Here is a 24137-nt window from a genome sequence, read left to right as displayed (position 1 = left end):
GTGACGCACACTTTTAATCCCAGCACTTGGGAGGCAGAGGCAGGCAAATATCTATGAGCTTGAGGCCAAGCCTGGGCTACAAAGTGAATCGAGGACAGCTGAGGCTACACAGAGAAACCTTGCCTTGAAAAAAAACAAAACAAAATTCTGTTGGACATGGTAGTTCATGCACAGAAGAGGATGAGGCAGGAAAATTTCTGTATGAGAAACAAAATTCAACCTCTCTTTAAGTACGATCTAATTTTTCTGATCTTGAAATGGTAGTCACATACATACTTTAAGTTATAGAAGAAAATGATTTTATCTCATCTGTCTATGCCTGATTTTTTTAACTTGTAGATTATAAAATATTGGTTTATTGTAGAAGAAATACAGAAGTAACCAATTAAATTCTTCTTTTGCTACCCATCCCAACCAGGAAGCATAAAACGCTTTATGTCATGAAGAAGGCCACAGCAAAGAGCATGGAAGAGAGGACAGGTTCTCAGGTCTCCTGTAGTCAGCACAGAGGTCAGAGCATAGTCAGGCACCGGGACTGCTGGACAGTGAGGATCAACTAATATGCTTGTTTTTATAGCAACTAATACACAGTTTAATATTGTATCAAGTTGGTTCACATAGTGAATTTTGAGAGTGTTGGCACGTGCCTCTAGTCCCAGCACTTTGGGGGCAAGAGCGAGAGCATAGGGCCGGCTTAGTTATATAACAAGTTCCAGGCCAGACAAAATAAAAGGAAAAACCTCTTTTTTCAGGGAAGTGACCTACAGACATGCATCCCAACATGCACACATACAGTAAAGTGTTAGACTAGCCACACAAAAAGTTAAATTTGTGAGTGGGGAGTCTTAGTATTTCTGTGTCCTACTGCATAGATATTTACTAGACATTTGATTGATGTGGCAGTGATATTGATTTGTTAATGTTGTTACATTACTTTTGTATGTACCTAGATAAATAATTTCATCTTCCCATTTTACCAACTCAGCTGCGTTGGGGCAGGCTGAGGGGGAGTCCTGGTCTTGAGGAGGCTGGCCCCGGCACATGACTCCGCCCCTCTGCCCCTGGTCTTGAGGAGGCTGGCCCCGGCACATGACTCCGCCCCTCTGCCCCCTTTTCATTCACAGGTGTGAACAGAAGAGGTGGGGAAATGGCGGCTCCCGTGTTATCCAACACTGATGGCAGAAGCTATGGAAAAGTGCCAACAGTGGCACCCTGATCTTTAAGACAAGCTCTTTTTTTTTTTTCCTTGTTTGTTTGTTTGTTTGTTTTTCAAGACAGGGTTTCTCTGTATAGCCTTGGCTGTCTTGGACTCACTTTGTAGACCAGGCTGACCTCAAACTCACAGCGATCTGCCCCCCTCTGCCTCTCTGGGTGCTGGCCATCACACCTGGCTTGAGCTCTTCTTTTCTAACCTTGACTCCCAGTGATTTTCAATCTGTAGGACATTAGGTTTGAAAATAATACCACATTAAATAAATGTATGTTTGTATTAGAGATTATATGGATTTGCAAAAATGTTGGGGCCAGTAACTCTTAGTATTCTCTTACATTATAATTTTATTTGTCTTAATTTATTATTGTGTGTGCATTTCACGAGGTCAGAGAATACTTTGTAGAGTCATTTCTCTCCTTCTACCTTTATGTGGTTTCTAGAATTGAACTCAGCTTACCAGGCTTGCAAGACAAGTTCCTTTACCTCCTGAGCCGTCTTGCTGGTCCTTCTTATATTTTAATATAAATTATACAACAGCTGGGCTTGGTGGCGCATGCCTTTAATCCAGCACTCGGGAGGCAGAGGCTGGTGGATCACTGTGAGTTCGAGGCCAGCCTGATCTACAAAGTGAGTCCAGGACAGCCCAAGGCCACACAGAGAGACCCTGTCTCGGGGGAAAAAAAAAAAAATACAACAGCATTAATTATGTCTTCCTTCCAGAATCATTATGCACATTGGCATGTAAAATGCTCTGACATAAAGACTCGAAACATTAATCTCTGTGGAATAGAAATTATGTTATCATGGCCCAAAAGATGGGCAAGTTAACGTTCTTGCCACCAACCTAGTGACCTGAGTTTGATCCACAGGACCAACTCTTACAAGCTGCCCTGGGATTTCCACATGGTGGCATGGAACATACACACACACACACATTAATTTCAAAACAATATATGAGCACACAAAGCACAACAACTTTCCATGTAAAAGTTAAACTTCATTTCTTTCATTAATTCTTGCCCATTGCTAATTAGTACTTGTACTTTGAGCAGCTTGGAATAACGAAGGAGAGCTAGTAAATAGGGAAGAATCTTTTTTAAAAAAGGTTGATGAAAAGCATCCTGTGGCTTTATTACTGAGAGCTTACAACACATGTTCTTCTGAAGGAATTGTTTGTTTGCTGATTAATTCCCTATGGTTGTGTTTCCAAGAAGCAGCCAGCTGTGGCCTCAGTTGGAGGTGGCAGAGCTTGAGTGAGCATTTTACAGTGTGTCCCTGACAGCTAGCCAGCATTGGGTTTATATTGGCATGATAAAGACATGGCCTGACCTGGAGAGCAATGTTCTCCAAGGACTGGGACTGAAGACTCCTTTGAATGGCAGTGAACTTCTACCTCTCCTTTAAAAATAGGCTCAACAGATATAGTTCTTTGTTGCTGTTGTTGAAAAAAAAAGTTTTGGTTTTAACTCATTTTAATAAACAAAAATGTAGATGTATCAATTTGTGACTAGGATTTGCAACTAATTGCATGTTCTTTAATAATATCTAACTACAGATGCCTAATCATTGTCCATAAAATAAGAGCTGATAGTAGGGAGGGGATTGCCAGCCTGCTTCATCCTGTGCTTGCATTGAGAAAGATTATGCAGCACACCCATTTTTACATAGCAAAAGGCTGCTTGTGGTCCAGCCTTCGCTCCCAGGGGTTTAAGTCATTGCCTTATTTCTCTGGGGACACCATTAGCAAAACTCTGGGAGTCTTTGGGAAGAGCTGAGAAGATTTGGATAATCATCAGTATCCAGGTTATAAATCAAATTTCACAAATTTCAGGCCTGTTGAAGCAGTAACAGAAAGTATGGCGATGCATGCATGGCCGTGGTGATCCTAGTACCTGGGAGATAGAAGCAGGAAGATGTAGAGTTCCAGGTCATCCTCTGCTGCCTAGTGAGGGAGGTGAAGGCTAGTGTGTGCCAGGTGGCACCCAGCCTCAAAAACAAGACTAAAATCATGCATTTGAGTGAAGGTGGTGACTCTTGACCCAGAGAGAATGAATTGATTGAGGAGGTCTAGAGAATTCATTTTAAGTTTGCTTTGTCTTAACTGATTTTTTTGTTTCTTTGTTTTGTTTTTCTGAAGCAGGGTTTCACTGTGTAACCTTGGCTCCCCTGAAAACTCTCTGTGGACCAAGCTGGCCTGGAACTCAAAGAAATCTGCCTGCCTCCGCCTCCGCCTCCGCCTCCGCCTCCAAAGTGTTGGTATTAAAGCTGTGTGTCATCACCACTCAGCTGAGGTTTTTTTTTTTAGTTTTTGTTTGTTTTTAAAGATTTATTTACTCATTATTTGTATACTATTCTGCCCAAATGTGTGCCTGCAGCCAGAAGAGGGCACCATGATAGATGGATATGAGCCACCGTGTGGTTGCTATGAATTGAACTCAAGACCTTTGGAAGAGCAGACAGTGGTCTTAACTCTGAGCCATCTCTCCAGCCTCCCATTTTTAAGTTTTTTATTTTTTATTTTTTATAATTTTGTAATTATATTTATGTACAGAAAACTTAGCAGTGTGCATTTAGCCCAGCTTAGTGGCGAGTTCTTTAGCCTTTGCCTTTTCCAGCTTGGCAATGCGAGCCACAGATTTAGGACCGAGGATGTTGCCTCCCCAGTGGCGACGGATCTCATCATATCTGTCGTCGTAATTGGTCCTGATAGCTTCCACCAGCTTAGCCATAGCACGCTTGTCTTCCGAGTTAACCTGTGTGAAGGCAACAGTGGTGCAAGTCTTCCTGTGGACCAGCCACCCCAGCCTGGCCTTTCCCTTGATGATGCAGTAGGGGACTCCCATCTTGACACAGGGCAGGCAGGAAGACCACCAGCTCAATGGGGTCTACGTCATGGGCAGTCACCACCAGCTGAGCCTTCTTGTTCTCCACCAAGGTGGTGACTATTGACCCCCGCTCGAAGGGCAGGTGGTCTCTTAGTCGGGACGTCCCCTTTCCCAGCGGCTTTCTTCTCCGCTCGGGCCAGCAGCCTTAGCTTCTTCTCCTGCTTTGTCTCTGGCCTGTACTTGTGCACGAGCTTAAGCAACTGGGTAGCTGTCTGCCGGTCCAGGGCCTGGGTGAACTGGTTAATGGCGAGAGATACCTTGAGCCGCTTGTAGAGGATGGCCCTCTGCCGCGGCAGTCTGATGTAGCGGGGCCATTTGACGAAGCGAATGAGATCTCTTTTGGGCTGGATGTCCTGCCCGGTGCCGAAGTTCTTGGGCCTCTTCTCAAACAGAGGGTTGACCACCTTCTTGGCCTCCTGTTTCTTCACCATGGCAGGGGCCGGGGCCACCTTCTTCCCCTTGGCTTTCTTTCCCTTGGGCATCTTGCTGGGCTGGAGGAGAGAGCAAGTTTTTTAAGTGAGAAGTTTTTGGAGATATTTTATTTTATGTAGTTGGGGTCTCTATATAGTCCTGGCTGTCCTGGAACACACTGTTGAGCAGTAGTTCTCAACCTTTGGGGTCACATATCAGATATTTACAGTTCATAACAGTAGCAAAATTACAGTTACAAAGCAACAATAATTTTATGGTTGGGGGTCACTGTAGCATGAGGAACTGTATTAAAGGATCACAGGATTAGGAGGGTTGAGAAGCACTGATGTAGAGCAAGCTGGCATTGAGGTCTCAGAGATCTGCCTGCCTCTGCCTACCAAGTGTTGGGATTCAAGGTACTCACCACCAGTCCTTGGTACCTTTAATATATATGTATGTATGTATATGTGTTTATATATATTCTTGTGTGCAACTGTAGACACAAGAAATACATTCTATGACACACAGAGGTCAGGACAACTCTTGGGAGTTGATTCTCTATATACTTTTGCATAACGTCTAGGGTCATCAGGCTTGCAAGACAGCTGCTTTACCTTTTGAGCTTATTTACCTTTTGATGCTTATTTTAAGCATCAACCAGAATACCTCTTTGATTCTCCCTTCTTTATGCATACTCACTTTTTTATATGCTTTTTTTTTTTTTTTTTTTTTTTTTAATACTCACTTTTTTGTCTTGGCCTTTCTGTTCACTTTGGTTAAATCCACTTTTGGTTAAACCCCCTCAGTGGTTCTCAGGGGTCACATATCAAATACCCAAATACCCTGCATATCAGATATTTGTGATTCATAACAGTAACAAAATTATAGTGATGAAGTATCAACAAAAATAATTATGGCTGAGGATCACCACAACGTGAAGAGCTGTATTAGGAAGGTTGAGAACCACTGCTCCCGATGGTAAATGTTGGAACCCTGCCACCCTGTTGAGTTGTTTTGAGTGTAACCACAGGCTTCGCTGCTGTGTGGTTGCCTTCACATTTGCTAACTCGGTTCTTCGTTGTGCAGGGTGGTGGTTCTCCTCCTCCAACCCTCAACAACTTCATTCTTACCTCCAAACTGATGCTCGCTCTTACTGTTTGAGAAATAAGCAGTCAGCTCTTCTGTGCATGTGCACTGTTTGAGCATCTCAGCTTTGCCCTTCTGTCAGCACCTGATGAGCCATCTGTACTGCATTTAGGAGCAGCGCTCCACTTTCTCTTCTATATTCTCAAATTATTCTCAGCTGGCATAAAGTACTCCGTGGTAGGTCATTGAACTTAACTCTTGTCTGTTGCAGTGGTCTCACCCTGTGGGTCCCAGCCCCGTTGGAGTTGAACAACCCTTTCACTGGGGTTGCCGAAGACCATCTCTATCAGATACTGACGCTGCAGTTCATAACAGCTGCAAAGTTACAGATAGGAAGCAGCAACAACAATTTCACATTTGGGACTACAGCAAACATGAGGACCTGTACAAGGGGTCGTGTTCGGTTAATTTACTAGTATGGCCTAATAATGCTTATTATTAGGCCTATAATTATTATTATGGCAGTATTTTTTAACCCACCAACAATCAGTCAAGACACAGACACCTGTTATACTTTAAAATAGCCTTGGTTAATGTGGAGCAAGGCAGATATTAATCCCCTAAACTACTTCCCATAGTGGGGCAGATAGGGAATCCCATGCCAGCTGGTTCTAGTAATTTCTATCAAGCTAGCTCCCATCCATAATCCCATATACTTGCTAATGTTCATCTGGGCCAACTCTCCATCCACACTGGCCATGTGCTTTTCCTCCACCTAACCCATGATGGTGCAGCCTCCTTCTTCCTCTCCTCTCCTCCCAAAACCTGGAACCTTCACCATGCCTGTCCCATTTGCCCTGCCCAGGTGTGATGGCCTTTTATTGGTCAAACATGTTAGGCTCTTAGGCAGAGTACAAGTGGGCAGAGATTGCAAGCAGTAATTAGCATCAAAACAGATCCGATCAACCTCCAGCAGGGTCGCGGCATGAGGAAGGGTGAGCACCACTGCTCTATTGCCTCATTCTTTGCCTTCTGAGAATTGTCCATGCTCAGTATATTCTCTTAGTCTTTTAAGCCCAGTCAGACTTTGCCTGTGACCCAAAGGACTGAATACAATTTGTGCAGGTTGCACATAGCATAAGAGTACAACACTGAGGCCTGGAGAGGTGGCTCAGAGGTTAAGAGCACTGGCTGTACTTCCAAAAGTCCTGAGTTCAATTTCCAGTAACCACATAGTGGCTCACAACCATCTGTAATAAAATCTGGTGCCCTCTTCTGGCGGGTAGGCACACATTTGGGCAGAGTACTATAGAATGAATGAATGAATGAATGAATACGTTGAAGATGAAATTCACATATTTTTGACAGTGGTTTTTCAGTAAATTGTGCTGTCTTGATCACCATGTTATATATTTATTTTGCAAAAGATAGGACCTTGTTTTTAGGAAGTCTGTTAAGGCCATCTAGTGCTGCTGCACTGTCTAATAGTATTAATACCACCTCTGCCATTCGGTTTGGATGGTTCCATGTGACCTCTGTGTTTCTCTGTCTACAGTCAGTTCAGTGAGTTTATTAGCATTCACAGCAATTGCTTTCTTCCCCACGAAATTGTCTCTTCACTTAGGGACCCCACTCTTTTGTCTCCTAGCCTCCCTAACAGTGTTAGTTCCCTTTGCTTTTCCCCTTCTCTGCCTAACCCTATAAACTTATCGAGTACAGTTTTTGTCTCAGCTCACTCTGGGTAATTTCGTCCAGTGTTATGCTATTAAAGGCCACCTATATGGCTAAGGAGATAGTTCATTGGGTAAAGTGCTTGCTGTCCAAACACAAAGGAGAACCTGAGTGTGGATCCCCAGGACCCACATAAAGTCAGGGCACGTGTGGTATGTGTCTGCAACCCCACTGCTGGAGAAGTGGAGGCAGAGACAGGAGGCTTCCTGGTGGCCAGATAGCCTAGCCAAAGAGCTGAGCCGTAGGTCAGTGAGAGAGCCTGTCTCGGGAAGCTGTAAGGTGACCAGTGACTAAGATATCTGATACTGACCTCTGGCCTCCGCATGTGCACTCATGCTCTCACACATGTCCACATGCCACACAAAAATGAGAAGGTCATGTATGTGCTTGCAGTTTCTTGTTTACTTGGTGATCTTGGGCTTCTCTGTTTTCTGGTGTACATACCCTGCTGCCTGTTTGACATTTTTCCTCAAGTGTCTCTTATGGCATGTCCCTTTCTAAAATCATTTGGAAGTAAAGTTAGGCTTATAGAGCAGTTTCAAGGATAACGCCGAGAGCTCCCACTGCCCTCAGTTTTATTTTTCTTAATGCTGTGTCTCACCTAACACTAAAAATTCTAAAATCTACAGTTAGGCTTGGAGAAATGGGTTGGTGGTGAGGGCCTGCGAGCATCAGGCACGAGATCAATCTCAAGAACCGAGTTTTTAAACATCCAGGCGCGGTGGTTGCAGTTGTAAGCCTGGTGCTAGAAAAGGAGAGGCGAGAAGATTCCTGGTGCTCATCGCCAGCTTGCTGAGGTTGTCCACTGACCTCTACACAAGCGTGTGTGCACACATATACAGAAACCCCCAAATTACCACTGCCGCTGTCAAAGATGGACAGTATTCAGGGTCTACCAGTCCGCACAAATGTTCCTGCCATCGCTTCCCTTGAATCAGTGATGCCTTGTGTTTTCAATGATACCTGAAAGAGCACTTGCCAGATAAATTACAGAAGGTCCCTTGGCTTGTGCTTTTGCGGTATTTTCATATAACTAGATTGAAGGCATGGATTGGAGGGGGAAGTGCTGGCCTGATACTGTGGTGTACCAGATTTAATAGGTTCCAAATTAAGCACTTGGTCTCTTGGCCTCATTAGTTTTCCCATCTCTACAGATTTTGCTGACTTACAAAATCACAGTTCTTACTCTCCTATTGCCAGTGTGCCTTAGTATCCTGGCTAGAGCTTTTGAATCAGAAGCAGTGGAGGGCAGAGGATCCTGCAGATTGCGTGCATGCTCATAGTCAACTTTGCTCCTTTGTCTCGTACTGGGAAATTGTATTGAGTTTTCCAAAATGTGTCCATCTTGCTACCATTGTACTGCTGCCACCACCCTGTTTCAGTTTTTTATCCGCAGTATTTTCTTACCTGGTCTTCCAGCCATTGTTCTTCTTTTATTATTTTATTTCCCCCTCAGTAGCCACGGCAGCCATAACTTAGGCCATACATACTACCACTACCCTCTGCTCAAGCCTGGTGTTAGCACCACCAGCCATAGCACACCCTTACGTTAGCAAACACGATCTCTCCCACTTCTCATTCTCTGCCGGTCTTGATCTCGTTCACCTGCCCCCTCGTCTCTTATCACTTCTTGTTTGTACATCATTGCCAAATGCCACTCTAATCTCAAAGGTCATATACTTCATTCCTTACGTTTTTTTTTTTTTTTAAGTATAACTTTTAATCTTTCAAATTTTCTATGATCCTCCTCCTGGAATCCCTCTTCCCATGTCCCTCTCTTAAAATTATATCCTACTGTGTTTAATTAGGTTTGTTTACATGAGTTTGTGGGGTTATTTACTGGATAATGAATTAAGCAGAGGCTGCACCCCTGAAGGAGTGGCTGTCCCTCCCCGCCCCCTCAGCCACTCACAGCTGGAGATAGTGTTGTGGCCCCCTCTCATTCGTAGTGGAATGTTGACTGCAGGTAATGTCAGCTTCTGTGAGTGCATGAGTTTAACAGCTGTGTTGTGTTGAGAGGCAGCATTTTACTGCACTCCTCTCCGTCCTCTGGTTCTTACTCCCTCTCTGCCCCTTTTCCCCAGTGTTGCCTGAACCCTGTGTGGGATGGGGGAGTTGGTCTGTTTAAGGCCACACACTCAGCGATCACTTACTCTTAGCACTTTGGGATTTTTTTGGTTGGTTGATTGGTTGGTTGGTTTTGGTTTTTCGAGACAGGGTTTCTCTGTGTAGACTTGGCTGTCCTAGACTTGCTTTGTAGACCAAGCTGGCCTCAAACTTAAAGCGATCCGCCTGCCTCTGCCTCCCGAGTGCTGGAATTAAAGGCATGTGCCACCACACCCAGCTCCTCTTAGCACTTTGGTCAATTACGAATCTATTTTAAACCATCATTTATGCCACTGTTGTACTAGCGGACATACCTTGTATAGTGGGTCAGTATTATAGCTTGCAGGGTCTACCACTGGGTAAAACTGTAAATGACTTTTCTCCCCTAGTGGTGGTGGTTACATAGCACTCCTGGCACTATGCAAGCTAGCCAGCAGAGAGGAAGGTCCCAGATCAGTGCCAGCTTTATTTTCGAAGCCTTGCAACCTGAATGTATAGTGTCAAAGGGGTCTAGTTGTTGAATAGCCAAGAGCAATGGCAAAAGCCTGTGTTGTCTGGGACTCTCTGGGATCTCTCTGACCAACAACTCAATAGGGAGGCATCTCACATGGAGCACCAAGACTTCTGTTTAACAACCCATGTCATCTTCAAGTTCATCAGTGCCCTCTCCTGACCACTCTGAAGTAACTGTGTCAGCCTTACCGTGGCATTCTCTAGTCCCTCTCAGGCCTTTCTCTCCTCACTTCATCTTACACCGTATGTTTATGGATTTGCTATCTATATTAATGGAGAATATTTGTCATGAGAACATGAACTTTGTACATACTCTTTGAATGAATGAATTAATGTCATGCAAAATATAATCAAACTGTTGTCCTTCTAGAAATTTACAAGCTGGGAACCGGCAGCTTTACAAATGCCTGATAAAAATACATGCCATTAGGAAATCAAAGCCTTTTAGAAAATTTAAAGAGCTTGAAGAAGGCTCTGAAGTCATCACAGACTGAGGCCTATAGTAAGAAAAAAGAATTTCTTACAACTTTGTTTCTCTAGCAAAAGAAATTTTAAAGTGGTGAAATACAAGGTGAGTATAGTTGAGGAATGATGAGTTATAGTTGAGTAAATTTGTTTTAAATGGTGATTGATGCTTCTGTACCTGGCAGGTACAGCATAAATATTTACTTCACCAAAACATTTGACTTACAGGGTGCTGTATTTAGGTTGGTAAAGAAATTAAACACATAGTTATTCGTTCAAAAGACAACTCAGAGACTTGTTATTCAGATAGTTGAGAGCCTGGGCAGCTTGTGTCCCGCTTCACGCCAGCCTTGGTGGGGCTGAGCATGAGGATGCAGTGCAATGCAGTCCAAGTTCTGCTTTAGAAAAATGGGTGATGACATATGCTGCATCCATGTTACATATGACAAGTTAGCATGTACAAAATGAAGGAGATGGCTCCATCCATCATAAAAGTGCCAGCACACTAGCAGCCTGAGTTTTGTTTCTGGAACCCACATAAAAAGCCAGAAGTGCGCAACCATTTTTAATCTCAGCACTTCTTCCATGCGACAGAAGGCGGAGAACGGTGAATCAATCACATGAAAACTCTTAAGACAGAGTGCACAGTGCAGCAGCAGCAGAAACACGAGTGCCCTCCCTCAGAAAGAACCGGCTCTCCCCCACCTCTCTCTAACACACACACACACACACACACACACACACGGGTGGAAGAAGTAGTCAGATATCCGAGAGATGGCCTGAACTTTTAAAAAGGCTAAAAACCTTCTATTTAGGGAAAATAGGGGTAAAAGTGGATTTCCCTCCCTGAATTCGTTGACAGTGATTCATAGAGATCATGAGCTTTCACATGCAGCTTCTCCAGTGGCTGTATTTTAGGAGAAAAACACAGTAGTCTTTTATATCCATGGAGCAGTTCCTGCGTAGACTTAGAAAATCAAGGGGCTGGAGAAATGGCTCAGCAGTTAAAAGAGTGCAGACCCGTCTAGCAGAGAACATGAGCTTGGTTCTCAGCACTCAGATATGGTGAGGACACAGTTGCCTTATCTCCAGTTCCAGAGGTCTGAGGCTTCTAGGCTTGGAGGGCACCTGTGCTCACATGCACATATCCACACACAGACACAGACATGCATGCACATAGTCTAAAGTAATCAGAAGATAGTAAAAGAGGAAAAATATGTGCTACTGTTTATAATAGTCACTTCCACATTCTGATTCCTTTTTTCCCAGTGCTTTCATTTGTATTAACACTTTTGACCCATATGGATTATATTTAGTAGTTTATTGTGTTCCTTAGGTCTATTAATCAATCCCTTAGCCATGCCTGTCTTTAACCCTTGTGTTCTTTTTAGTTATTTGAGACGGAGTTTCTCTGTGTAGCTTTGGCTGCCCTGGAACTCAGTCTGTAGACCAGACTGGCCAAAGAGATCCACCTGCCTCTGCTTCCCTAAATGCTGGGATTAAAAAGCGTGCATCACTACTGCCCCATAGTACGTTTGTCTTACAGACAATTTGCATTAACCTGACTGTTTCCTCATGGTTCAATTCAGGCTATACATTATTGACAAGAACTGTGATATGTCTGCATTCATCAGACTGGAGAACACTTTCTTGTTAGTTTGTTCCATCACTGGCATTAGATTACTTCGTTATAATGGTCAAAATAATATATATTGGGGGTTTTTTGGGAGGGTTGGTTGGATTTGTTCTTTGTTTTTTCGTAGTTTGTAGTTTGTTCTCTGTGTAGCCTTGGCTGTCCTACAGGTGTGGGTTGTTTGTTTTTAAGGTTCTGTTTGCATATGTGTATGCACCATGTGCATGTCTGGTGCCTGATGAGCCAGAAGAGAGTGTCAAATCCCCTAGAACTGTAGTTACTGATAGGTGGTCAACGAGCCACCATGTGGGTGCTAGGAATTGAACCCAGGTCCTCTGCAAAAGTAACAAGTGATCTTAGTCACTGAGCTGTCTCTCTAGTCCATAGGTCAGTCAAGTTTTATGTTTCCAAGTTACCTATGTTTATAATAAACTTACCACGTGCATTTTAAAAATATTCTCTCTCCCTCAAATATATAACCTAAGGGCAGCAAGATCCCGCAGGTAAAGGCACATACTGCCAAACCCAACAAGCTGAGTTCAGTCCCCAGGATCCAAATGGTGGGAGGAGGAAACTGACTCCCACACATCTCTGGCCTCCCTCCACACCTGCTCCATGGCATACATAGTAAATAAATTAAAACTGTAACTTAAAATGATCCATTTTAAACTGTAACCTAATGGTAAAAGTTAGGTATCAGTTGTGATAGTGGCAGAATCAGGGCAGGCCACGTGTCACTCTAAACTGGGAAGCTGGTATTGTACAGTAAGAACTTTAAAGTTCTGTTTACATAAGCATGGCTTCATGAATCTTTTATTGAACCTATTTGTTGTCCACGGCTTAACCACTATGGCAAACAGTTCAGGTTTAGTTTGTGGGAACCTATCAGATTGCACCAGCACCGCGTAAGTGTCCCTCAGATCTTGTAGTGCTTTCTTAATGTGGTACCAGATTTCCTGCACTTGGCTGTGACATCAGCCATTCTTTTAGACAGTGATTTTGGTGTGGTCTTTTTTAGAGCCACAGGCTGACCAGTATGTCTGTTTATTCCTGCTGTTTCTTCCACTGCTTCTGGACTCAGCATGTTTCTGTGTTTGAGTCACAAACTCACGCTGACAAATCTAAAGCCAAAACTTGTGGTTCTTGGCTTCCCTGGACTTCTTGGTCCTAGTTCCCTTTGTTCTTGCTGAGGATCTAGCTCCCAGCGGACTCAGCATCACCTTCAGTGGACTCTACATCTGAGCATCAAGTCTGGCCTCCTCCAGGCCTAACTGAGCATTATCAAATGTTGAGGGTTTGCCGATGTGAGCATGGAGGAGGGGTGTTTTCATTTTCCTTACAGTTTTATTGATTTACACTTAGTGTAGAGTCAAGTACACATATTTCACCTTGAGGTGTAGCCCAGGCCTGAGTTCAGCCCCAAACAACGACATGAGGAACTTTGACATTAAATGAGCCATGAAAGTAACACCACAGGTAAGATTCAGGGTAGATCTCTTCAATGTAGTTAAGCCTTTAACTTTCCTTTGTGAACCATTAGTGCTCATATAAAAACCATTAGCATTCCCCTCTGTTTTCCTCTAAATTGTCTGTTCCTATTTATAGTCTTAACCCTTTAAAAAAAATCTGATAGTCCTTTTTTTTATATGATATAATTTACAAATATATTCATCTCCTCACAGACTAGAATTGGAGCTGGGACATAGCTCAGTCAGGAAAGTGTGGGCTCAGTGCTCAGAACTCACTGGAAAGCTGAGTATGTTGATCTGCGTCTGTCACCCCCGCACTGGGCTGGCTGGGAATGGCTCTGGGGGGCTGGGCTAGGAGAAGTGGATTCTTAGGGCTCACTGGCGAGCCAGTAGAACCAAATTGGTAAAGTTTAGTGAGAGACCCTGCCTCAAAAAAAACTAGGTGGAAAGACTATCCAGCCGCATGTATTCTGCAACCCCAGCACTCTGTGGTGAGATGGGAGACACGGACAGGAGTATCCCCGGTGGACATCCCTGAGCCAGCTAGCCTGGCGTTTACAACCAGAGGCCCTGTGTGACAAACAAGGTAGAAAGTGAAGACTGACACCCAAGGTCACCTGTCCACCACATGAGAATCTTACACACCTATGCCTGCTACTCACAGTTTGGAACGTATCTGTCTGCACAGACTCAAACATGCACGTGCACACACCAGCTTTTTTAAACCACCAGATAGTAAGTACACTTGTCTAGTTTTTTTTTTTAACTATCTTTTCTCCCATTGATTTGTCATGACAAAATGAGCTATATATAGGAATTCTAGAGGCTCAAGTCTAGCTTTCTTGTAGCTGTGACAGAATTCTTGAAATAACTTAAAAGGAAAGATGTGTTTTACTCATGGTTTCAGAGCTTTGGTTCATTGTCCTGGGAGGGCATGGTAGAGCAGAGCAGTTCATACCATTGCCCCCGAGAGCAGCAAGGGGCCAGGGTCTGCCCTTCAGGACCAACCCCAACTACCACTCAGCCAGGCTCCGTCTTTCAGTTGTCTGTTCACATTTGCATCTCATCTCCTACGTGTTTTGGTTCAACCAAGATTAATCTTCACAAGCTGGGTGTAATGGCGCACGCCTTTAATCCCAGCACTCCGGAGGCAGAGGCAGGTGGATTGTTGTGAGTTCAAGGCCAGCCTGGTCTACAAAGCAAGTCCAGGACAGCCAGGACTGCAAGAGAAACCCTGTCTCAGAAAAGAAAGAAAGAAAGGAAGGAAGGAAGGAAGGAAGGAAGGAAGAAAGAAAGAAAAAACAAAAAAGAAATGTTCACACTGTCTTTGCACTAATACTTCACTGCGTGATTAAGTTTTCAATTGGGATAAGTTGCTTATGCTCCTCCGATAGTTTCATCTCTGCTGTTTCTCTGCATAGCTGCTACCCATGCTTTGTTGCTTACCACATACTTTGGCTGTCCTTAAGTCTTCTGAGGCTTATTTTCAAATATGCTTTACCTGGTAACAGTTTGGGCCTTTCAGATCTCATTTCTGTGGCCTCTTGGGTGGGTCTGCCATACATAGTGCTCCTGTGGGTTAGTGCTCTCCATCACAAAGACAGCGTGCTCCTGAACACGCAGTGCTCTGAGTCATGCTTTTACTCTGTGGATAGAAACAGACACCGTGGAGTGCCATGACCTCCCAGGCCTAGGCCTTCAGGTTGCTCTTCTAACAAATGCCATCATTATGCCTCTCGCAGACCTCTGGTCATGTCCAGGACTCTATATCTTTGCTCCTCTCGCACTCAGCCTTTGATCTTGTAGCAGCTACTTTCCTCTTATGTGACAGAAGGAGAACAGGATTTATTTGAACTCCCAGTTCAAAGGAATGCAGTCCATCTCTAGTGAAAATTTGATGGTAGGGGCAGCTTGGTCCATGGTGCTGACCAAGAATCGTAAAGGTGAATGCCAGTGCTCAGCTGCTTTTTCCATTGTCCTTTTTTATTTATTATTTTTTAATCAGTGTGCACATTTGTGCGTGAGTATGGTCAAAGGACAACTTGAGGTGTTGGTCTTCGCCTTGCATCCTGGTTGATAGCATCTCTTACCATCATTGCACACACTCTAGGCTAGCTAGCCATTGAGGTGCTCCAGGCTCTGTTTTGCATCTTCTGGGAGGAGCATTGGGCTTACACACTGCTGACTGCTAACACAGACACAGGCCCTTACGCCTGCAAGGCACATGCTTTCCCTGCTAAACAATCTCTCCAGTGCCCTTTCCCCTCCTCATTCGTTCTTGTGACCACAGCTGGGCATACTCCAGGTGTCCCTCTTCTGTTAAACTGTGCTGCAACACTCTGAAGGACACAGCCAAGGGTATGCCTCATTAGTAACCCTGGCGTTTGTTTGCTCACAGATTTCTGCCTTCCTTGATCTCTCCAGACTGGAAGAGATGACTCATCTCATCCTGTTACCTAAGATAGTCGGTCTCCTATTGTGCCACCTGTCCCCACTTCTGCACAGTGGCCTGAACCTGTTCTCAAGGTGCTCATAGGCTCACCTCTTGTTTCCTGAGTCTCAGAATCGCTCTCTTTTGTTACCCTTTGTCATTGTCTAGTGTCTTTTGAAAATAGAATATTTTCTCCCTTAAGTCATTTCAGGTAGGAAACAAACCCATTCAGTTTTACTCTACCTTGACTGAAACAAGTATTCCAAAGAGTTTTGAAAGGCGAATAAAGGCAGGTCAATAAAACTTTGCAGTTTTTTCTAACATTGGGTTTTGTTTTGTTTTGTTGTATTTTAATTTATTTTAAAGATAAATCTGTTGGTTTAAGTAAACTTTCTGTTGCTTTTACAGCTTGCCTCTGAATGTTGATTTACTAAATAGCCCAGACCTACTGCAAACAACCATTGGTGACGTAACAAGAACATCAGATACTTCAGAAACATCCCCAGCACCAGGTGACATTAACGTAGCCACCAGGTCAAGTGAATTAGAGGAGCCCAAAGTCGAATGTGAGAGTAAGTACTTGTTCTGTAGTTTAGCAATGACATTTAAGACATTTTTATTGCGTGTGCTTACCTGATGACCCCGTGCCATGTTGTGCATGTGGAGTTATTTCTATCCTTCAGCCATGTGAGTTCCAGGAATCAACTTTAGATCCACATCCGCAAGCTTTGAATAAAGCATCTTTACCCGATGAACTGTCAGCAACCCCAGCACCCTTTGATTACGTAAGATAGTTAAACTACTTCCTCCAAAAATGGTGTGTCTAATAGCTTAATTGAGAATTCTTAAATGCTCTTGCCTTTTGCTTTAACTTCTTAAATCAAGCTGAGGAAAAGTTTAAGATGACACACCCTCATATTATCACTGCAGTGTGCTCTGAGCTACAATAATATAACATCATAAAGCTTATAATATCAATAATTATGCCTTTATGATTGCTCATTCATAAATTAAAAAGATAGTGGAAGCAGGAGTGCAAGGATCATGCGTCTCGGGCCAGCCTAGCTGTGACTAGGAAACCCTGCATCTGAACGCTTCCTTAAAGAGCTCCTGGGGCACAGATGGAGGGGATGTTTTGTCTTCAGCATTTTGTAGCTCCTAGAAGATTTTGCTATGAGTGCTTAGTTGCTAAAAAGAGAGTGAAGAATGAATGCTGCTTTCCTCTATCTTCTTCAGGGGATAAAAAGTAGAAAGTAAATTGATCATTGAAAATACTTGTGTATTTGCAAGCTTGGTTTGATTGTAAAGCTTAAATTGTTTTAAACAGGAGTTTCCTGTTTCAGCTCAATATAATAGGGTTCATTTTCAGGTAGCTTATGTTTATATGGTTTTTGCCAGTTTTGGTTCTGTGAGAGGTAAGCTTCGATCCCATCTATAAGGAACTCACAGCAAAGTGTGAGTACCCTGTCACCTAAGTAAAATCTAATCCCTCTGCGTAAGGTCCCAGGACAAACCAGAATATGATTCCACCAGAGTTCACCCTGGGCAACAGTGAGTTTATCAGGCTTACTTAGAGCGTGTGGGCGAGAAGTTACAGGTCAGTGTTGGTAACCCTAAGACAGCTACTCTAGAGGCTCTGCACCCAGCATGGCTGATGCTCCCTAATAGCCATGTAATGGGCCTATTAGGGCATCTTTCCCAGCCTGTATGCTCTAGCCCTCTCCCAGATGCCTTCTCCCCAGCCCATGCACACTTAGGATAAAATTGTGTCCAAATGGCTAGCAGGACAGCCCCCTTCTGTTAGGGAATGTCAGGAGTCCACAGGGCCCGCCATGATGAGCTCACGCAGGCACAGTCGATCTCATAAATACGGAGGCTGCTTGGTACAAAAGACTGCATTCTACACCTTCTTTATGGAGATGGAAATACTGATTTTATTTACATTCTCTTTTATGTCATTTAAATTTTAAAAGTTTACTTTTTCAACTTTTAAAGTTTAAAAGTTTCCTTCAGTGCCACAATAATGTATTACCAACCAACTATTGAGTATGTAGTTGTTATCTGATTTTATTAGGTTAGGATAACATGGTATAATGAAGTAAGGATCCCTATAGTGATCAGCTACAGGGGCCTCAGTCAAGGAAGTGCTTATTGCACAAGTCTGATGATATGAGTTTGATCCCAGAAACCCACATAAAAGTAGATGAAGAGAACAGACTCAACAGTTGTCATCTTACCTCCACACATACAAGATGGCATGTGCACACTCCACACCGCACACACGATGCATATAAAATAGTAATAAATAAACATTTTAAACATTAAGATATGATAATTCTTTATGTACTTTGAAGTCATATGTGAAGTAATTTATTTACAGTGCTTTACTGGTAACTCTTAAGGAAGAAATTTACAAAGTGTAGAAAAAGCAAAATTTTGTATCAATATAAGGGTAGCTTATAGGCACCTAGCTATAGGTGCCTAAGAGTTAATGTGTTTCTCATTATAAGAAGTATTCAAGAAGGGCTTAAATGCTGTGGAAGTGCTGACATAATTATTCCAAAGTATAGAGACCTCATTAATGTAACTTAGCTCATTTATACCACTTACTTAAAGTCAAGAACTGAGATGTCTATGACCCTAGCATCGCAGGGGGCAGGGCAGAGACAGGAGGATCCCCAGAGGTTGTTGGCAAGACCATCTAGCTAAATTGATGGGCTCCAAGCTCAGAGAGGCCCTGCCTCCAAAAATAAAAAAAGAAAAAGAAAAAAGACACCTAACATTGACTTCTAGCCTCTACTACACACATGTGCATACCTACACATACAAACACACACATACCATACACAAACAAACACACAGAATTTTTTTTAGAGAACGAAAATCTATTTGCTCTGTTTTGACATAAGGTCTCAGTATATAGGCCAGGCTTGTCTAGAACATTCTATGTAGTTTAGGCTGGCTTTGTTCTTGCAGTGATCCACTTGCCCCAGCCTCCAAGGTGTTGGGAATGCAAGCATGTATTCCTATGCCTAGTTTATATTCTCAGTCTTCCCATGCAGTGTACTGTCTATTTTATAATGGTTATAGCATGAAAATGAAGATTAGTGTACATAAGTTGGGAAAGATCACTCCTGGCATCACACAGAGACACAGGAACAAGGCAGAAGTAGTTTAGCAACACAGCTTTCGCAAAGGCCACTCCACTACCCAGACCAAGCGAGGATGCCACCAGGGTAGGAAGGTCCCTGGGTTTTTATGCTATCACAGGGTGGTGACTATGTCACTCCATTTTTGCTGGCAGCTCAGACTTTTCTGTCCAACATAACTGACTAATTCCTAAATGGTGCTAAAGGACGGGTGTGGTAGAGTCAAGTCTAAGGAATGTTTGGCATCTAGAGGTTGGGCAAACAGGCATGTGTGCAAGAGTTTCACAAGCTGGGGGAGGGTTGTAAAATACTAGCCCTGGGTGGTTCCTCCATGTTTGAAAGAAGACTTTCTGACAACTCACCTTGTAAATTATACTTTTTTTTTTTTTTTCAAACTCAGCCAACATATGCTGACCTTCTGAAGTCTCTAGTACCTACAAGTTATTGTTAAAGGGGACTGGGAAATGTTGGTTGCTAGCGGTCTGATGAATCTCTGGACAAGGCCCCTAATACACACTAGGAATTTGTTAGCCTGGCTCAAGGTGAACCACCTTCCTAGTGGTGGTCCTTGGCCAGGAAATTGACTTGGACCAACTTGGATGTTAGGCCAGATCAGAGGTTACATTCTCTTGAGTAGAAGGTTTCATTTAATGAGCCTTTACCATTTCTAACATTATCCTCTCTGAAGAGGTAACCCTCAATTATTTAAAAACCAGATGTGGTAGACCAGATACCTAAATACTTCTGTGGTCTCTAGTCCTGGCAAGGATGAAGCTACCATGAGGCCCAAGAACATTTCTGGCTTTCAGCCAAGAAACTGGTTACCTTGAAGGAAAGGGGCATATTCTTACCCTAACCTGCCTAGAGAGTTTGTACCTTTTGTTCTCATCGGTCTCTCTTTCATATGCTCAACTTAACTGCCATTATAAAATTGGGACAGTGTCCAATCTGGCAGCTTCTGGATGATTGAGGCAGTGAAGGGACCACGCAGTGGGCCTGTCTGAAGGATGATGAGCGTGCACCAGTAGTTTGGTTTAAATGTCGGGTATAGGGAGAAGGAAATCCTTGGCTGTTGCCCAGAAATAAATGTGAGAACTGCAAGTCTTATGCCTGGGATCAGGAGAAACCAGAATATAGGATATGTTTTAGCTGTTTAGATCAGAATCCACTAGAATTTCTTGATGCATTCATAGGAACATTCATCCATCCATTTGGTTCCCTCTTTTTTTTTTTTCCCTTGGCCCCTAATGCTGGCCTTGAGAGGCTCTGTTTTCAGGCACTTTAATAGCTGTTGAATAGCTGGTATCACAGTCCCTCCAAGATGGCTGAGGAAGAGAACATTTTAGCCATCATCTGCTTCTTAGGCTAAAACAGTGGGCCCCTCCCTCTTGGCTGTGCTTAGGGTCTGTATGCCGAGTTGAACAGTCTGACATTCCTCTTATCAGGAAAATCAATAGTGAAAAGTAGCTCTTTAAAAAGAACTATTTATTAGCCGGGTGTGGTGGTGTACGCCTTTGAGCCCAGCACTCAGGAGGCAGAGAGGCGGATAGCTATGAGTTCGAGGCCAACCTGGTCTACAGAGTGATTCCAGGACAGCCAGCGCTACACAGAGAAACCCTGTCTTGAAAAACAACAACAAAAACAAACAAAGAGCTATTTATTTTAATGTTCGGTTAGACTTTACTGTTGGATGTTTAATACTATGCAGGTTGCCAAAATTAGCCACTGTTTTTTTGTTGTTGTTTTTTTTCCCCCCTTTTTACTATCAAGCCAGTTGAGAATTTGGTCCTCAGAGATCACCTTAGGCTTGGGCTCTGGCTCCATTAGCTTTTTTTTTTTTTTTTTTTTTTTTAACCAGCTGTTCCATCTCTGTGAGGCTGAATGAAAGGCCTTGCTTGACTGTGGCTTCATTTGGAAGCATTGAAGAAATTATTAACCATCTCCTTTGTAGAGGATACTGGTTAGCTTGACTGAGTGGAGTCCGTCCCCATGGCTTCCATGAAGAAGAGAGCAGGTGACCTCATACAGTTACAGGACAAAATGCCCCATAGTCCATGGGAGCTGGTGACTTTATGAGGCTAGGAAAAGTCTGTCCACATCACTATAGGCCTCCAAGTGTGGCTGTTGAACACTTACAAGGTCACTTACGCCATTTTTGCACTTTGAACTAATGTGAAAGTTTTAACAGAATCCAAACACTTTAAAAGTAAACTTGGATTAGATACACATTTTGTTTTTAAGCCAGTCCTTGTTCTGAAGAGCAGACAACAAGCATGGAGCAAAACACTTTCAAGGCAGGAAAGAATATTGTATATCAGAGAAACAGGCTTGGAGATGCTGGCAGTCAAGGCCCAGTGTCTACAGTGTAGGCTCCAGCCTCCTAGCCAAGCAAACTCATCTCAGCAGCCTTTCTAGTCCCTGGAGTCTGTCCTTTGGGTCCTGGATGGGATCTTTGCTGTCTGGAGTATTCCCTGGGCTGCTACACATTCACATGACCTTCCTAAGTCTGGCCATCTCAGAAAATCAGCTCTCTTTATAAGCTAGCTATGGCAGGGAAACTCTGCCTCCTCTAGAAATTAATCAGTATACTTTATAAAACAATATGTCAGATTAAAAAAAACAAGACAGCCCACCATGGGGCTCCAGTATTATCTCCTTAGTCTGATAGAAAAAAATGCATTGACTTTATCATTTGGCCTTAGAGCCAGTGTTGTCATCTCCTCTTGGTCTCCCATTTCCACAGTCCCTTGGGCACCCAGGAAGATGAAAACCAAAAGGGAAGAGGTTAAGAGAAGATTGAGATGGGTGACAGAATGCCTGTGGTACAGGAACTTTAAAGATGCAGTGAGACCTTTAGGATTCCATTGAACTGGGGAGTTTTACAGGAGCTTCCATTTTGGTTTATTCCCTGTGGTTGCATTAACCCAGATGGTGGTAAAGTCACATGGCCTCTACTATTTTGAGGATGTCACTGGCCAAAATGGTAACCAAGTCACATCGTTCAACCCATCCTAATGGTGACCAAGCCACAAGGTTACTTTCTTCTTTGGGGAGTTCAGGCTGTGATAAAATGAGCCCATAGTCCATGTGGGATCCACACATTTCACAGACTAAATGGAAACTCTCCCCTCCTTTGCTTTAAAAAACAAAAAAAGCCAACCTGTGTTAGGTTAGCATGGACAGAGTGAGGGTCAGTGCATGTGGCCGAAGTGCAGGCCTAGACGAGCAAAGACACAGGAAGGCATTCCCCGTCCTTAGCCCGAGGAAGGGCTGGGAGTCCGCGTGTCTCACCACGGCTGTAACTGTGAACATGAACAATGTCACCTGGGTCTCACTGTGACATCTGCACATCTCCAAGGTGCAAGCTGTTGCTGGCAAAGGAGCTGGAACAGAAGCAGAAGGAAGGGGGCTGCACTCAGTGTCCGTGTGTGGTGCTGCTTGGAGAGCACAGGGAGAAAGTGAGCACCTGAGCACATGGCGGCTGGGATCAGACAGCTGTGATTCTGATCCCTGTTTTTATAGTTTAAGACCCTCAGAACCAACTTCTTAAAGATAGTTCATCCTCATGTAAAAGCTTAGCAGCCTTGTGTGCTGCTTTTACTTAGAAAAGCAACTGCCTGGGGGCCTTGTAGACCCCCCTTCCTCCCCCTCTTCCTCCCTCCCTTCCTCTCTCCTCTCTCTCTCTCTCTCTGTGTTTCTCTCTCTCTCTTTCTCTCTCTCTTCTGTTTCCTCTCTCTTCTCTTCTCTGTGTTCTTCTCTCTTCTTTCTCCTCTCTCTCTATGTTTTCTCTCTCTGTCCTCTTTCTCCTCCTGTGGTGTGTGTGTTGTGTGTGTGTGTTTCCTCCTCTCTCCCTCCTCCTCTCCGTCTCTCTCTCCTATCTCCTCTGTGTGTGTGTGTGTGTGTGTGTGTGTTTCTCTCTCTCTCTCTCTCTCTCTCTCTCTCTCTCTCTCTCTCTTTTTGGTTTTTCAAGACAGGGTTTCTCTGTGTAGCCTTAACTGTCCTGGACTCCCTTTGTAGTCCAAGCTGACCTGGAACTCACAGCGATCCACCTGCCTCTGCCTCCCAGGTGCTGGGATTAAAGGCGTGCACCACCACGCCCAGCTCTAAGATTAACTCTTAATTGAGTTATTAGAGAGTTATTGGAAAAATTTTTGTTCATCTGCATTATTCCATTTTTAATGATGGAAAAACAGGACATCAATGTATACCCTCATGTAACTGTCAGAGCCAGGCAGGCTAATGAGACGTTTTTCTTTTTTCCCCCCAGCATTTAAAGATGACACAGAGAAGCTCAAACAGCTTGAAATGGAGCAGAATATCTCGCCATCTCCTCGCCCTACCATTGACATTAATGTCAACAGCCGGGTATGGGGATCTCTTCTGTGTTTACTTGTTATGCGGCATCACTGGTCTCGGACGTACTGTCCCAGACGGTTGTCTTCATTTGCTTTCTATTGTTGGGATAAGACTAGGACCAAAAGCAACTTGGAGAAGGATGGATTTATTTCATCTTACAGCAGGAACTCAAGGCAAGAAGTGAAGCAAGAGCCACAGAGGGGTTGCCTACTGCCTTGCTCACCATGGCTGGCTCAGTCGGCTTTCTTCTACACCCCAGAACCACCTGCCTGGGGGCAGCACCCCCCACAGTAGAGTGGGCTGGGCTCTACTGCATCCGTCAAGCATTAATCAAGAAACTGCCCACAGGCTGCTGATAGGCCAGTCTGATGGGGGTCTTTTCTCAAAGGAGAGCCCCACTTTTCCAATAACTTGTGTCAGGTTGAGAGGAAAAGGAGCCGTCATCTCATTTTCGGTGGGAAATCTGTCTGTTGAGCTCTAACAGAGCTGTTTCCCATTGTAAAAGGTGAAGTGTGCAGGGCATGTAGGGGAGAAAGGGGAGATTTTCATGGCAGCGTTGAGAATTAGTGGAGCTAAAGAGCGCTGGACTCCGTGGTGGTGCTGAAGAGATGGCCTAGTGGCTAAGCCAGCATTTGTTCATCTTGCAGAGGACCCACGTTTAATTCCATGCACCCACATGACAGCTAACA

General features: G+C 43.8%; 1 protein-coding gene and 1 pseudogene across 1 annotated transcript in view; one reads left to right on the top strand and one right to left on the bottom strand.

Moving 5' to 3' along the window:
• Positions 1–24137, top strand: part of Epb41l5 (erythrocyte membrane protein band 4.1 like 5) — a 98019-nt gene that overhangs the window by 47905 nt on the left and 25977 nt on the right. Inside the window, exons 17-18 of the mRNA XM_051147262.1 lie at positions 16352–16515; positions 23360–23457. Of these exons, the coding sequence (XP_051003219.1) occupies positions 16352–16515; positions 23360–23457 (262 nt within the window). The remainder of the gene's footprint in view (positions 1–16351; positions 16516–23359; positions 23458–24137) is intronic.
• LOC127190327 (60S ribosomal protein L7a-like) lies at positions 3729–4600 on the bottom strand (annotated as a pseudogene).

This window comes from Acomys russatus, chromosome 6 (genome assembly GCF_903995435.1).
Source record: "Acomys russatus chromosome 6, mAcoRus1.1, whole genome shotgun sequence".
NCBI lineage: Eukaryota > Metazoa > Chordata > Mammalia > Rodentia > Muridae > Acomys > Acomys russatus.
The sequence above is the reverse complement of the archived record's forward strand: the minus strand, read 5'-3'. Positions and strand labels throughout refer to the sequence as shown.